General features: G+C 38.0%; 1 protein-coding gene across 1 annotated transcript in view; it reads left to right on the top strand.

Annotated features, from left to right (window-relative positions):
- Positions 1-15,958, top strand: part of ADAM10 (ADAM metallopeptidase domain 10) — a 139,613-nt gene that overhangs the window by 36,363 nt on the left and 87,292 nt on the right. Inside the window, exon 2 of the mRNA XM_043921216.1 lies at positions 1,752-1,902. Within this exon, the coding sequence (XP_043777151.1) occupies positions 1,752-1,902 (151 nt within the window). The remainder of the gene's footprint in view (positions 1-1,751; positions 1,903-15,958) is intronic.

The following is a 15,958-nucleotide window of genomic DNA, read 5'->3' as shown; positions in this document are numbered from 1 at the left end:
GATTTACAATGTTAATTTCAGCTGTACAGCATAGTGATTCAGTTATACACATATATATGTAGTCTTTTTTTAAAATTGTTTCCCATTATGTTTATCATAGGATATTGAATACAGTTCCTTATACTATACAGTAGGACCTTCTTTCTCTCTTCAGTATATAATGGTTTGCCTCTGCTAACCTCAAGCTCCCACTTAATCCATCCCTCCTTCCCCACCCTTGGCAGCCTCAAGTCTGTTCTCTGTGTCTGTGAGTCTGTCCACATATAAGTGATATCATATGGTATTTGTCTTTCTTTTTCTGACTTAAGTTCACTTAGTATGACATTCTCTAGTTCTATCCAAATGGCATTATTTTGTTCTCTTTTATAGCTAAGTCAGATTCCATTGTATACATGTAGCACAGCTTTATTCATCTATCTGTTGAGGGACATTTAAGTTGTTTCCATGTAGTGCTGCTGTGAATATAGGTGTGCATATATAGTCCTGATTTATAGTTTTGTACAGATATATGCCCCGGAGTAAGATTGCTGGATTATATGGAAATTCTAGTTTTACTTTTTTGAGGAATCTCCATACTATTCTTTGTATCTGTTGCATCAGTTTACATTCCTACCGACAGTGTAGGAGAGAGTTCCTTCTTTAGCATTTGTTATTTGTAGAGCTTAAAATTTTTTTTATATATTATTTGCTTTTGGTTTCACTTGGTATTCTTTGCCTCATGTGGGTTTTCTCTAGTGGTGGGAAAGAGGGGGCTAACCCTTTGTTGTGATACCAGGGCTTCTCATTGCTATGACTTGTTACAGAGCACAGGCTCTAGGACATGCGGACTCAGTAGCCGTGGCTCGGGAGCCCTAGAACATGGGCTTGGTAGTTGTGTTACACAGGCTTAGTTGCTCTGCAGCATGTGGAGTCTTCCCAGACCGGGGATCAAAGCTGTGTCCCCTGCATTGGCAGGCGGATTCTTTACCTGCTGAGCCATCAGGGGACCCCCAATAATTAGTGATGTTGAACATCTTTCCATGTGTCTGTTGGCCATCTGTACGTCTTCTTTGGAGAAATGTCTGTTTAGTTCTTCTACCCATGAGAATAAGTCAGTTTGATTTTACTTATTAATAAACTAAAAAGAAAAAAACATACAATCATCTTTTTAAAAAATTATTTACTTATTTTTATTGCAATATAGTTGATTTACAATGTTGTGCTAGTTTCAGGTGTATGTCCAAGTGATTCATTTATTCATAAATATATGTATATATATTTCAAATTATTTTCCCATATAGGTATAGTTCCTAGTGCTATAGAGTAAGTTTTTATTGATTATCTATTATAATCATCTTAATAGATGCAGACAAAGATCAACATCTCTTCCTGGTAGTTTTTATCAGCAAAGTTAAATAAAAGAGAACTTCCTCAGCTTGATTAAGGACGTCTTAGACAAACCTATGGCTAACATCAACACTTGTGTGTGTGGTTAAAATTCCCATTATAATAAGCTTTTAGGGACTTCCCTGGTGATCCAGTGGTTAAGACTCTGCTTCCACTTGCAGGAAGCACGGGTTTGATCCCTGGTCAGGAAACTAAATATGCTGTGTGACGTGACCACAAACAAAAACAAAAAATTAAAAAATGTTTATGAAAATAAAGTATTAAGATTGGTGAAACAGTTGTTTAATACAGAATAATTGTGGAATCATTTTAGAACTAAAATAAACCATGAAATGATATTAATTCAAACTGTTTATTTTTTGTAGGTCAGTATGGAAATCCTTTAAATAAATACATTAGACATTATGAAGGATTATCATATGATGTGGATTCATTACACCAAAAACACCAGCGTGCCAAAAGAGCAGTCTCACATGAGGACCAGTTTTTACGCCTAGATTTTCATGCTCATGGAAGGTAAGTAAATTTATTGCTGATTGTGTCTGAAGTTCCAGTGTGTTCAATGTATGTTAAGAGAAGAAATTTATACCTTTAATTTTCCTTCTCTAATGGAATAGTCCCCATTTGTAAATTCAGCCTACACTGGAATTTGGTGTGTACATGAAAAATTGTTTTCTTTTAAAACAGATTGCCCTTTTTATATTGTTAAGGAAACAGTCACATTTAAATGTTTTTAAGTTCATGAATCAGATCCTCAGTTGTGTTAGTAGAGGATATGTCTTTAAAGAAGAGTCTGTGTTTGTGATTTCCAACTATCTTTTATGTGTTTTATGGCCTATATGTCTATTCCCTGGTGCCAGCAGTGAAGGTAGCTGGTTGTAGGCCATTGAATGCCATTTAATTTCTCATTAACTCAATTTTATCAGCTCTAACATGACAACTGGTAGACAGATGACCTACTGTACTGCTTAATTCTCAGTATAGTTAAGGCATAAAATGCAGGGAGCCAAGGGAGGGAGGTAAAAATCACATTTATTTAGTGCTGTTGTGTTCCACGTACAAGAACATAGATGCTTTATGTGTATTTTCTTATTTACTCTCTCAACATCCAAACAAAGTAAATCTTTTTATATCCAAGGAAACTTAAGACTCAGAGAAGTTAAATAGCTTCTTTAAAGTTATGTAACCCAGGGACTTCCCAGGTGGTCCAGTGGTTAAGATTCTGTTCCCAATGTAAGGGGCATAGGTTTTATCCCTGATCCAGCAACTACAATCCTGTATGCTGTACAGTGCGGCCAAAAAAAAAGTTAATAGCACAGATTTGACCCAGATCTGGCTGACTGAAAACCCTATATTTTTCTCTTTGTCTGTTCAGTTCAGTTCAATTGCTCAGTTGTGTACGACTCTTTGCGACCCCATGAAACGCAGCACGCCAGGTCTCCCTGTCCATCACCAACTCCCGGAGTTTACCCAAACTCCATTGAGTCGGTGCTGCCGTCCAGCCATCTCATCCTCGGTCGTCCCCTTCTCCTGCCTTCAATCTTTCCCAGCATCAGGGTCTTTTCAGATGAGTCAGCTCTTCGCATCAGGTGGCCAAAGTATTGGAGTTTCAGTTTCAACATCAGTCCTTCCAATGAACACCCAGGACTGATTTCCTTTAGAATGGACTGGTTGGATCTCTTTGCAGTCCAAGGGAGTCTCAAGAGTCTTCTCCAACACCACAGTTCAAAAGCATCAATTCTTCTGCGCTCAGCTTTCTTTATAGTCCAACTCTCACATCCATACATGACTACTGGAAAAACCATAACCTTCACGAGATGGACCTTTGTTGACAAAGTATTGTCTCTGCTTTTTAATATGCTGTCTAGGTTGGTCATAACTTTCCTTCCGAGGAGTAAGCGTCTTTTAATTTCATGGCTGCAGTCACCATCTGCAGTGATTTTGGAGCCCAAAAAAATAAAGTCTTTCACTGTTTCCCCATGTATTTGCCATGAAGTGATGGGACCGGATGCCATAATCTTAATTTTCTGAATGTTGAGCTTTAAGCCAACCTTTTCACTCTCCTTTTTCACTTTTATCAAGAGGCTTCTTAGTTCTTCTTCACTTTCTGCCATAAGGGTGGTGTCATCTGCATATCTGAGGTTATTGCTATTTCTCCCGACAATCTTGATTCCAACTTACGCTTCTTCCAGCCCAGCATTTCTCATGATGTACTCTGCATATAAGTTAAATAAGCAGGGTGACAATATACAGCCTTGACGTACTCCTTTTCCTGTTTGGAACCAGTCTGTTGTTCCATGTCCAGTTCTAACTGTTGCCTCCTGACCTGCATATAGGTTTCTCAAGAGGGAGGTCAGGTGGTCTGTTATTCCCATCTCTTTCAGAATTTTCCACAGTTTATTGTGGTCCACAGAGTCAAAGGCTTTGGCACAGTCAATAAAGCAGAATTAGATGTTTTTCTGGAACTCTCTTGCTTTTTTGATGATCCAGCAGATGTTGTCAATTTGATCTCTGGTTCCTCTACCTTTTCTAAACCCAGCTTGAACATCTGGAAGTTCACACTTCACGTACTGTTGAAGTCTCGCTTGGAGAATTTTGAGTGTTTCTTTACTATTGTGTGAGATGAGTGCAATTGTGTGGTAGTTTTAGCATTCTTCGTCATTCCCTTTCTTTGGGATTGGAATGAAAACTGACCTTTTCCAGTCCTGTTGCCACTGCTGCATTTTCCAGATTTGCTGGCATATTGAGTGCAGCACTTTCACAGCATCATCTTCTAAGATTTGAAATAGCTTAAGTGGAATTCCATCACCTCCACATGCTTTGTTCGTAGTGATACTTCCTAAGGCCCGCTTGACTTCACATTCCAGGATGTCTGGCTCTAGGTGAGTGATCACACCATTGTGATTATCTGGGTCATTAATATCTTTTTTGTACAGTTCTTCTGTATATTCTTGCCACCTCTTCTCTTAATATCTTCTCCTTGTGTTAGGTCCATACCATCTGTCCTTTATTGAGCCCATCTTTGCCTGAAATGTTCCCTTGTTATCTCTCATTTTCTTGAAGAGATCTCTGGTCTTTCCCATTTTATTGTTTTCTCTATTTCTTTGCACTGATCACTGAGGAAGGCTTTCTTATCTCTCTTTTCTATTCTTTGGCACTCTGCATTCAGATGGGTGTATCTTGGTATATCTTTCCTTTTCTCCTTTGCTTTTCGCTTCTCTTATTTTCACAGCTATTTGTAAGGCCTCCTGATGCAGCCACTTTTTTTTTTTTTTTTTGCATTTCTTTTTCTTCAGGATGGTCTTGATCCCTGTCTCCTGTATAATGTCATGAATCTCTGTCCATAGTTTATCAGGCACTATGTCTATTAGATCGATGTCCCTTCAATCTGTTTCTCACTTCCACTGTATAATTGCAAGGGATTTAATTTTGGTCATACCTGAATGGTCTAGTGGTTTTCCCTACTCTCTTCAATTTAAGTCTGAATTTGGCAATAAGCGGTTCATGATCTGAGCCACAGTCAACTCCTGGTCTTGTTTTTGCTGACGGTATAGAGCTTCTCCATCTTTGGCTGCAAAGAATATAATCAATCTGATTTTGGTGTTGACCATCTGGTGATGTCCATGTGTAGAGTCTTCTCTTGTGTTCTTGGAACAGGGTGCTTGCTATGACCAGTGTGTTCTCTTGGCAAAACTCTATTAGCCTTTGCCTTACTTCATTCTGTACTCCAAGCCCAAATTTGCCTGTTACTCCAGGTGTTTCTTGACTTCCTACTTTGGCATTCCAGTCCCCTATAATGAAAAGGGCATCTTTTTTGGGTGTCAGTTTTAAAAGGTCTTGTAGGTCTTCATAGAACCATTCAACTTCAGCTTCTTCAACATTACTGTTCAGGGCATAGACTTGGATTACCATGATATTGAATGGTTTGCCTTGGAAATGAACAGAGATCATTCTGTTGTTGTGGAGATTGCATCCAAGTACTGCATTTCGGAGTCTATTGGTGACTGTGATGGCTACTCCATTTCTTCAAAGGGATTCTTGCCCACAGTAGTAGATATAATGGTCATCTGAGTTAAATTCACCCATTCCAGTCCATTTTAGTTCACTGATTCCTAAAATGTCAACGTTCACCTTTGCCATCTCCTGTTTGACCACTTCCAATTTGCCTTGATTCATGGACCTAACTTTCCAGGTTCCTATGCAATATTGCTATTTATAGCATCGGACCTTGCTTGTATCACCAGTCCCATCCACAGCTGGGTGTTGTTTTTGCTTTGGGTTCATCTCTTCATTCTTTCTGGAGTTATTTCTCCATTGATCTCCAGTAGCATCTTGGGCACCTACCAGTCTGGGGAGTTCATGTTTCAGTGTCCTATCTTTTTGCATTTTCATACTCTTCATGGGGTTCTCAAGGGAAGAACACTTAAGTGGTTTGACATTCCCTTCTACAGTGGACCACATTTTGTCAGAACTGTCCACCAAGACCCGTCTGTCTTCATAAATTAATTAAAAAATTCTTTGCAAATTAATTCAACTCAATTCTAAACTTATTTTGTTCCACTTCCCAAGATCACGTGTCTGTTTCGTTCAGAATGAGCTTCTCATTGTTGAGTATATCATACATAGGTTTGTTCCCTGTGTTATTTATCTTAAATAAATTCTGATCCTCTTTTAATGCACAATTCAATATCTGTTTCTTTGAAGTTTTATTTACACCTTACTCTGAACTTCTAAATTACTTATGTGTACCATTGGCATTTGACTCAATATCTCTTCCTGTGTTTATTTCTTGTTTATTTTTCTGTAACTGTTTTCTTCCTCATAGGCAAGATATCTGCTCCTATTTAGTGTGTCCACTATTTGCCATTATATTACAGATACTCAAGAAAGATTTTAATGGATGGAAAAATAAGATTATAAGAAATGTTGTGATACTTAAAGTATTTTGCAAATCGAAGTAAATAGTTTACTTAATTTCCATATTAGAAAGCAATGATCATTATAGAAAAAGCACTTTCAAGTTATATTTCTACTTTGATATGAAGGAGAAAAAAGTTTATTTTAGGATCTGAGCTTTGAGATAAAAATTTTGATTATGGCAATTCATATACATTTTTATGACCCTTAACCTGAGAGAAAATTTTAATTACCCATTCGTATTGGTACCATGAAATTGTAAGCAGTCTTTTATCCTTCCTGTTTTTAGTGGCTATCTCAAAATAAATTTAATGCTATATTGCAAATGTGGTGTGACTGCCAAAAGGAAAAGTAGAGATTCTAGCTGCCTTTGGTTTGGATATCACATTTCTATTCCATTGCTAGATTTTTATTAACTCCATTTTATATTTCATATTGAACATATGGCAAAACCAAATCTTAGATCCTTCTGCTTTTTTTTGAATGTGTGTTAGAGTAACTGAGAGAGTGTGCAAGTACACGCTTTTATTTAGTCATCCTAATAGAAGCTTCAAGATGAACGTCAGTCATTGCATAGGAAGAAAAGTGATATGGTGCTTTACAGATAGAATGCTATTGATGTTCAAAGGAGGGAGAACTCATTGAGGCACTCAGAAAGAACCTGGAACCAAGAAATCTCATTCTGTGTATAAGTGGTTATCCTAGGTACTTTTAACAGAAATCTATTTAGTTAATTATATACATGAACTGCATTTTCTAGAATAGATTTGAATTTAGAAAATTTATTTTTTTGTCTCAATTATTATCCTTGTATAGTCACACTGTCTCAGAGTTTGTGCCCTAAAACACGGTTATTGTCACTACCTTCTAACATACTTTAGTTAAAAATGTGATGATCTGATAGTTTTATTTCTCTTTTTCCTTGAAATAGACTTGTAAAAGTGACCTCTATAAGTATAATTACAGATTTTCTACTAAGTCTCTTCTCCTACCCAACCATATACAGAATGTTAGTTTGGGATATAAGCACAGCTTCTTTGGAGTGTGGGTATGTGAGTATGTGTGCATATATGTCAGTATTTAAGTTATTCTTTGTTCTGTTTGTTTTCATGCCTAGGCACACGAACACACTTCTTTCAACCTGTCTTCCAAGTTTCCTAAAAAAGAAAGGACATACCCATGGCTAATTCATGTCAATGTATGGCAAAAACCACTACAGTATTGTAAAGTAATTAGCCTCCAATTTAAATAAATAAATTAATTAAAAAAATAAAAAATAAAAAGAAACTTGTTCAATGTCAAAAAAAAAAAAAAAGTGTGTACCATACCCCAGGTTTACAAATATCAGTGAAGAAATGTCAAGGTTCTTTAAGCCTAAAGGCCATTTTTGACAATTCTATGAAAAAGCATTGTTCTTTTCTTCCCCCTTGCAGTTTTATTGAGATTTAATTGACATGGGGGCTTCTCTGGTGACTCAGTGAGAATTTGCTTGCAGTGTAGGAGATGTGGGTTCGATCCCTGGGTCAGGAAGATCCCCTGGAGGAGGGCATAGCAATCCACTCCAAGATTCTTGCCTGGAGAATCCCATGGACAGAGGAGCTTGGTGGGCTATGGTCCACAGGGTTGCAGATTTGGACATGACTGAAGCCACTGAGCATACACACACGCACTCTATAAATTTAAGGTGTATAGCATAATAGTTTGACTCATATACATCATGAAATTTCAGTTTTTCTTATGTGTGTGTGTGTATGTTTTTTTTTTTTTTTTTGTACTAGATAGAGAAAGGAGAATTGTGGTAATTAGGAGACAGATTGGTGTTCCCCTGTGACCTGACATGTGTTATCCAGTGACTTCTTTTGAGCCTTAGTTTGCTCATTAGTAAAACCTTGACGTTTGGATGAGATGATGTTTAAGGCCTCTTCTGCTTTAAAATTCTACAAAATACATTAGTAACACCCAAATAACTGAATTAAAAAAGAAAACAAAAAAACCTCAAATACTATTGCACTCATCTCACACGCTAGTAAAGTAATGCTCAAAATTCTCCAAGCCAGGCTTCAGCAATATGTGAACCATGAACTTCAGATGTTCAAACTGGGTTTAGAAAAGCCAGAGCACACAGAGATCAAATTGCTAACATCTGCTGGATCATCAAAAAAGCAAGAGAGTTCCAGAAAAACATCTAATTCTGCTTTATTGACTGTGCCAAAGCCTTTGACTCTGTGGACCACAATAAACTGTGGAAAATTCTGAAAGAGATGGGAATAACAGACCACCTGACCTCCCTCTTGAGAAACCTATATGCAGGTCAGGAGGCAACAGTTAGAACTGGACATGGAACAACAGACTGGTTCCAAACAGGAAAAGGAGTACGTCAAGGCTGTATATTGTCACCCTGCTTATTTAACTTATATGCAGAGTACATCATGAGAAATGCTGGGCTGGAAGAAGCACAAGCTGGAATCAAGGTTGCCGGGAGAAATATTAATAACCTCAGACATGCAGATAACACCCCCCTTATGGCAGAGTGAAGAAGAACTAAGAAGCCTCTTGATAAAAGTGAAAGAGGAGAGTGAAAAGGTTGGCTTAACGCTCAACATTCAGAAGACTAAGATCATGGCATCCAGTCCCATCACTTCATGGCAAATGCATGGGGAAACTGTGGAAACAGTGAAAGACTTTATTTTTTTGGGCTCCAAAATCACTGCAGATGGTGACTGCAGCCATGAAATTAAAAGACGCTTACTCCTTGGAAGGAAAGTTATGACCACCCTAGATAGCATGTTAAAAAGCAGAGACATTACTTTTCCAACTACGGTCCGTCTAGTCAAGGCTATTGGTCGTTTTTCCAGTAATCATGTATGGATGTGAGAGTTGGACTATAAAGAGAGCTGAGCCCTGAAGAATTGATGTTTTTGAACTGTGGTGTTGGAGAAGACTCTTGAGACTCCCTTGGACTGCAAGGAGATCCAACCAGTCCATCCTCTAGGAGATCAATCCTGAATGTTCATTGGAAGGACTGATGTTGAAGCTGAAACTCCAATACTTTGGCCACCTGATGTGAAGAGCTGAGGCATTTGAAAAGACCCTGATGTTGGGAAAGACTGAAGGCAGGAGGAGAAGGGGACGACAGAGGATGAGATGACTGGATGGCATCACCTACTCAATAGAGATGAGTTTGGTTAAACCTCGGGAGTTGGTGATGGACAGGGAGGCCTGGTATGCTGCAGTCCTTGGGCTCGCAAAGAGCTGGATACGACTGAGTGACTGAACTGAACTGAGGTGTAATAAACTATTTTTCTGGCTCTTTGTTTAATTTTTTCGGTACATAATCAGTAAATCAAAGCTCGTTTTTATCTAATATATGATTTGCATATAGTATAGAAGATTTCAAATTTTATCTAAATGTAGTATAATATTTTAGAGTACTTATATACTCTAAAACCAGTAGTTTTTTCTAGTGTTGACAATATTCCTATTATTCCTGCAGCCTCAATTGTACATTTCCAAGCTATTAAATGGTCTGATACTTGATTTGAAATTTGCTTTGCTGTTTGAGACTTAGGTTCTGACATCCTCTGATATATAAGGATGTCGAGAATGTAGTCCAGGTAACTTGTAAAAGGCATAGATATCTCCATGACTGGAGTTGGGTTAGTCAGGTAGCGTCTTAGACTTGATCTTTGACATATCTTGAGCAGGGTAATGGAAACCCAGGACCCTTTTAACTCTGTAGACAAACCAGCACACTTAAGAAGAAGAGATAAGAATCTGGACAGCACAAATGGATGCCAACTCATGAGAAATAGAATAAATTTGAATTGTGTAAAAATGCTGTTGTTTTGGATATGGAAAGAGTTTTGAGAAGTTTTAAATTTAATCTATGAAAATCTATTGCACTTAAATCTCTTCCAGCAAAAGTTAAGCAAGCTACAGGAAAAATTTTGCAGGGAGAATGGTATTTCTTTGGACCTACTTTATGTCAGGTACAGTGCCTTTTGGCATAGACTTCATTTCATACCACTCTGTCTCAGCAGTGGATTTTCTAAGATAGCCTATTCTTCATGCTTACACAGATAATAAAAGCCTAACATATATCTTTTAAAAGCTCTGAAGGCTACACTGGCTACTTGAATTACTTACTAAAATAAGAATAGGAAGAGCTTCGTTGTGTTCATGTAATTTTGTGTTGAAGAAGTTAAATTGAGAGCTGATGATTGCTCTGAACTTAGCTTCTTAGATAAGATTTAAACATGAAGCATTTTTATTTTACATGTTTTTAAGCACAAAGTAGGATTTATGTAAAAGAGAGGATGAATTTTTTAAAAAAACTTAAACTGAGCTTCCTACCTTTTTGAGAAGGGAATGGAAATAAGAGTGTAAAAATGTTTTTCTGACTGTTTTTAGTTCTTTGGAAAGTTGATCTAAAACAGGCTTGTATCTGATAGCATATTGAATGTCAGAGTTTCTAGAGTCGGTGACCTAGACACATAAATGTCAGAAATTAGGTATATGCCTAGTAGGAAAGCCCATCCATCATTCTTCAGTTACAGTCCTCAGTTGTAAGTTATATTTCACACTAAAATGTTGCATTTGCAGTATGGTCTTTTGTGAAGTAAGCTCCCCAACTCAGACTAAATTCAGATTCATAGCCAACTTTGTTTTTTTTCTGTTCTTTAAGTGACTAAGCCCCCTCTAAGTTGTTATGTTGTCTCTTAAAAGCATGGCAAGGATTTTGTATGACTAATGTTTATCCTATTTCACTATACCTGAAAATCCTTTATATTAATATAATTGTGTTGAATAGATATGTTTAGTTTATTGGTAACATTATGCCTGCTTGGTTGTTTTATTAAGTGTCAGTGAAATCTTTTAAGTAATATTTTATTTTATTTATTTTATTTTATTTTTTGTAAGTAATGTTTTAGAACATTAAAGCATTAAATAGGTTTAAAAAATCTTTGATAATTGTGTATACACTTCCTATTTGAAGTAGCTTCTGGATACCAAGAGTCCTCACTTGGTTGTATTATAACCTCTTCAAGCTTTTTTCTGCTTTTTTAGATGGGAATATATTTCTGATATTTGTTCCTAAGGATAAACTTGAATTGTTGTGTGCATCTCTGAAATTTTTTTAAGTTCTAGTCACTTTGTACTAGTTAAGTTCCAAAATAGTCTGTACTGGGAGAATAATGCTGAAACAAGGACTAGCATATCGGGAATCTTAAATCTTAGACAAATAATTGTGTTACGTAGTAGCTGTACTTGTCTTTTTCTTTTTTTAAACCCTAAATCACAAATTCTGTTAAATGGAATTTTGATCCTTGGATCGAAAGAACAAATATATTGTATATTTCCTTTATTTTTATTTAAGCTCCAAGAGATGTTTCTCTAGTTTTAATATGCCATAGTTTACTAAGTCCACTTGTATGTTTTATTTGAATCCTTTCATTGTTTTATATATTTATTAAGCATTCAATGTATTTCAGGTACTTCTGTTTACTTTTATTTTAGTTTTGGTTGTGCCACGTGGCTTGCAGGAACTTAGTTCCCCAACCAGAGGTTGAACCTGAGCCTCTGGCAGTAGAATTGCCACTGTAGAAGTGCCAGTTCTCACCACTAGATTGCCAGGGAATTCCCTTTCAGGCACTTTTAGTAGCTGCTAGGAGTAGAGAGGTTGAAAAAGAGAAGTTCTTACTGTTCAGGAGTTTATGGACTCATGAGAAATAGACGTATTATATCAGGAATGACAGCTGTGATGAATGTTAAGAATGTTTTCATAGATTGCTGTGGGAGCATAGGGGAATGCCATCTTGTCTGGAGGTCAGGGAAGGCCACTGGTCATAGAAAATGAGTTTAAATGGACCCTGGAAGGATGACTAAAGAAGGTGATTAGACAGAAGAAATAGCATGTGTGAAGATACTGAGACGAAGGAATTTCAGTATGGCTGGTTCCTAAGATGTGAGGGAGAATGGTTTTTAATTAGGCTGAAATAAGCAGGAGCCATATCTTTGAGAGTGTATGTAAGTCATGGTGATAGTTTTTTTACTTAGCCATGGAATGTTTCCAATGGTAAGTAACTTTATGAGGTAAAAAAGTCTGGTCTGGCTGCAGATAAAGAATAGTTTGGAAAGGAGTAACGTTAAAGGCATTAAGACATCCTCATGAGAAGTGGTAGCCTGAATTAGGATGGTACTAGAGATGATGAGGAAAGCTGAGCGCCGAAAATTGATGCTTTTGAACTATGGTGTTGAAGAAGACTCGAGAGTCCCTTGGACTGCAAGGAGATCCAACCAGTCCATCCTAAAGGAGATCAGTCATGGGTGTTCATTGGAAGGACTGATGCTGAAGCTGAAACTCCAATACTTTGGCTACCTCATGCGAAGAGTTGACTCATTGGGAAAGACCCTGATGCTGGGAGGGATTGGGGGCAGGAGGAGAAGGGGACAACAGAGGATGAGATGGCTGGATGGCATCACCGACTCGATGGGCATGAGTTTGAGTAAACTCCGGGGGTTGGTGATGGACAGGGAGGCCTGGCGTGCTGTGATTCATGGGGTCGCAAAGAGTTGGACACGACTGAGCGACTGAACTGAACTGACTTAGAGATGATGAAAGAGAGTGGATAAATGTGAGAGATATTTTGAAGGTAGAATTTATTGGGCATGGTTGATACATATTGAGGTCCTAAGAGAAGGAGTCGAGGATGACCTTTTCTAGTTTGAGCAACTGAGTGACCGCTGGAGCCATTTACTGAGATACGATACTGGAACAGCTATAAGTTTTGAGGAGAAGTCAGAAGTTCAGGTTTGAATATGTTACGTGAAGTTTATCAAGAGGGCCCAGTTGCTGAAGTACTGCTGAACAAATTTTAAGTTGTAAGTGGAGGAGGGGGTGAAAAAACTGAAGAGTGGTAAGAAAAGTAGAAAACCTGAGAGCATAATACCTAGAAGCCAGGGGGAAAAGTGTTTAGAGGAAGAGAGTGGTTAATTGTTGCTTTTTGCTTTTGTCTTGCTAAACATTACCAGTATTCCTAGTCCATGTTACTGATCCTTTGAATTTCTCTAGTTTTGTTTGATCTCACTGATCTAGTTATGCAAAGTAATTCAAATTTGGGGACTTCATAGTCATGTATAAGGGTAAAGAAGTAACATTTTTTTGTTTGAATTTCTAATGATTCATGATAATAACTAGTGTGTCTTTGGGCATTTTGGTTAAAAGAGCATATTGGGCCAGTATCTTTGAGAAACCATCTATGCTAATTCTCTGGTGATTGAATGCAAGAATCTGGTTATTTTTTTAGTATAGCTTGGCTAGTTTTTTCCTAAATGTAAGAAATACAAACACATTTTAATTGTCCATAATAAAATTGTTCTCACATGACTCCTCCAATTTTTTAATGTTTTGCTTTCAGCAGTAGCTTACTCATACCTGTTATTAAACTCAGTGAGCCTTTCACATTGTTCATCTTAGAGACTTCAGAGGTTACTCTGTCCAACTTGGATGACATTTTGGAGACATGGTCAGTCATTCAACTTCACTTGTGTATATTTTAAGTCCCCAAATAGGAGATTTTACTCATACTTTCTGTGAATGTTTAAAAATCTGCTTTATTAAAACCTTTGCTACAAAGGTACGTCTAGTCAAAGCTATGGTTTTTCCAGTAGTCATGTATGAATGTGAGAGTTGGACTACAAAGAAAGCTGGGTGCCAAAGAATTGATGCTTTTGAACTGTGGTGTTGGAGAAAACTCTTGAGAGTCCCTTGGACTGCAAGGAGATCCAACCAGTCCATCCTAAAGGAACTCAGTACTGAATATTCATTAGAAGGACTGATGTTGAAGCTGAAACTCCAATACTTTGGCCACCGGATGAGAAGAACTGACTCCTTGGAAAAGACCCTGATGCTGGGAAAGATTGAAGGCAGGAGGAGAAGGAGATGTCAGAGGATGAGGTGGATGGATGGCATCACCGACTCGATGGACATGAGTTTGAGCAAGCTCTGGGAGTTGGTGATGGACAGGGAAGCCTGGTGTGCTGCAGTCCATGGGGTCGCTAAGAGTCAGACACGAGCATGAGTGCCTGAACTTAGAACTTACTTTCTTTCTTAGGCTTTTTCTTATTTCTTGTTTTAACAAACTCCCTGATGATAAGATGATGGTGTTGTCTTCTTAAGTTCTTGTTACTTCATCATCAGCCGGTTATTCACAGTTTATCAGTATTAAATCTCAAGTAGAAGTTCTCATCATTGTGTTCCTTTTCTTTTAGAGGTTGATATTATCAGCAAAGCAAAATAAAAAAGCTGTTAAACACTTTGTTGTAGCAGAATGGCAGTAGCTTTTCTTCATCAGAAACTCTACCTTAAGTGGGAGGGAGGCTGAGGATAAGAATTCAGTGTTTCAAGAGAACAGCATCGAAACATGTATATTATCTAGGGTGAAACAGATCACCAGCCCAGGCTGAATGCATGAGACAAGTGCCCGGGCCTGGTGCACTGGGAAGACCCAGAGGAATCCGGTGGAGAGGGAGGTGGGAGGGGGGATCGGGATGGGGAATACTTGTAAATCCATGGCTGATTCGTGTCAATGTATGACAAAAACCACTACAATATTGTAAAGTAATTAGCCTCCAACTAATAAAAATAAATGAAAAAAAAAAAAAAAAGAGAGAGAATTCAGTGTAGAACCCAGTTACCCAAATAAAAGGAGACCTGAACTGCTTGTGTGGTTGCAGTTGAATGAGAAGAGCCCGGGAGTGGGGCTTGGAGGAGGGGTTTGAATCTTCAAGCCTCCCTGGATGTGGAAGGGTTACAAGGGCAGAAAAATGTTATGGGAGTAGAATCCTTGAGGAGCATGGGGGAGGAGACGGCAAGTTTTATCTTTTGAAAGGAGAGATTTGAGATTATGAGAATGTGCAGCAGGATGACAAGTCCCCTTTCTCTCACATCCCACAACGGGCACAGGGAATATTGTAGTTTAAAGAAATATATTCATGGAGATGTTTTAGACAGTGTTTGTCACGTAAAGAATAACTTGCTGGCTGCCCAGGTCTTCATTAATTGAACAAAGATTTTGATCTCTTCTGTGTGCTATATTCTATTTTCTTACCATATCTCCTCCCCTCCCCCCTCTATATACCACTTCAGCCCAAGTGATTTTTCCCTGACACGCAGTGTGTGTAGTTCTTCTGCTCACAGCTCTTTCCCACCTCCACTCCATAGCCACATGGCTCTTTTTTTTTTTTTTAGTCACATGGCCCTTGAGCCTCCATTTCATTCAAATCTCTGCTCAAATGTCATCCATTCAGAGAAATCTTGCCTGCCACCCTTCGTAAAGTAGCACCTTCTTTCCTTCTACCATTCTGTCCTTTTATCCTGCTTTGTTTCTCATCATAGCACTTAACTGCTACAAACTTCAGTTTTAGTTTCACTTTTATCTTCCTTGGTAATTCTTGAGGAATCTTATATGTTTATTTTTGCTTATTTGGGGCAATCTGTCTACCTCGGGACCATTAGTAAAGCCTGGAACTGTGTTTTCCAAACTATAGAGTCCTAGAATTTCTGTGGAGAATGCTTCAGGTTTGGCCCAAAAGCATACACACGGGCTAACTGTTCTTTCCCTTTCTATCAACCTCTTATGTTTTATCCTTTTTC

Source organism: Cervus elaphus, chromosome 12 (assembly GCF_910594005.1).
Source record: "Cervus elaphus chromosome 12, mCerEla1.1, whole genome shotgun sequence".
Lineage (NCBI taxonomy): Eukaryota > Metazoa > Chordata > Mammalia > Artiodactyla > Cervidae > Cervus > Cervus elaphus.
This window is presented reverse-complemented; position numbering and strand designations above follow the sequence as displayed.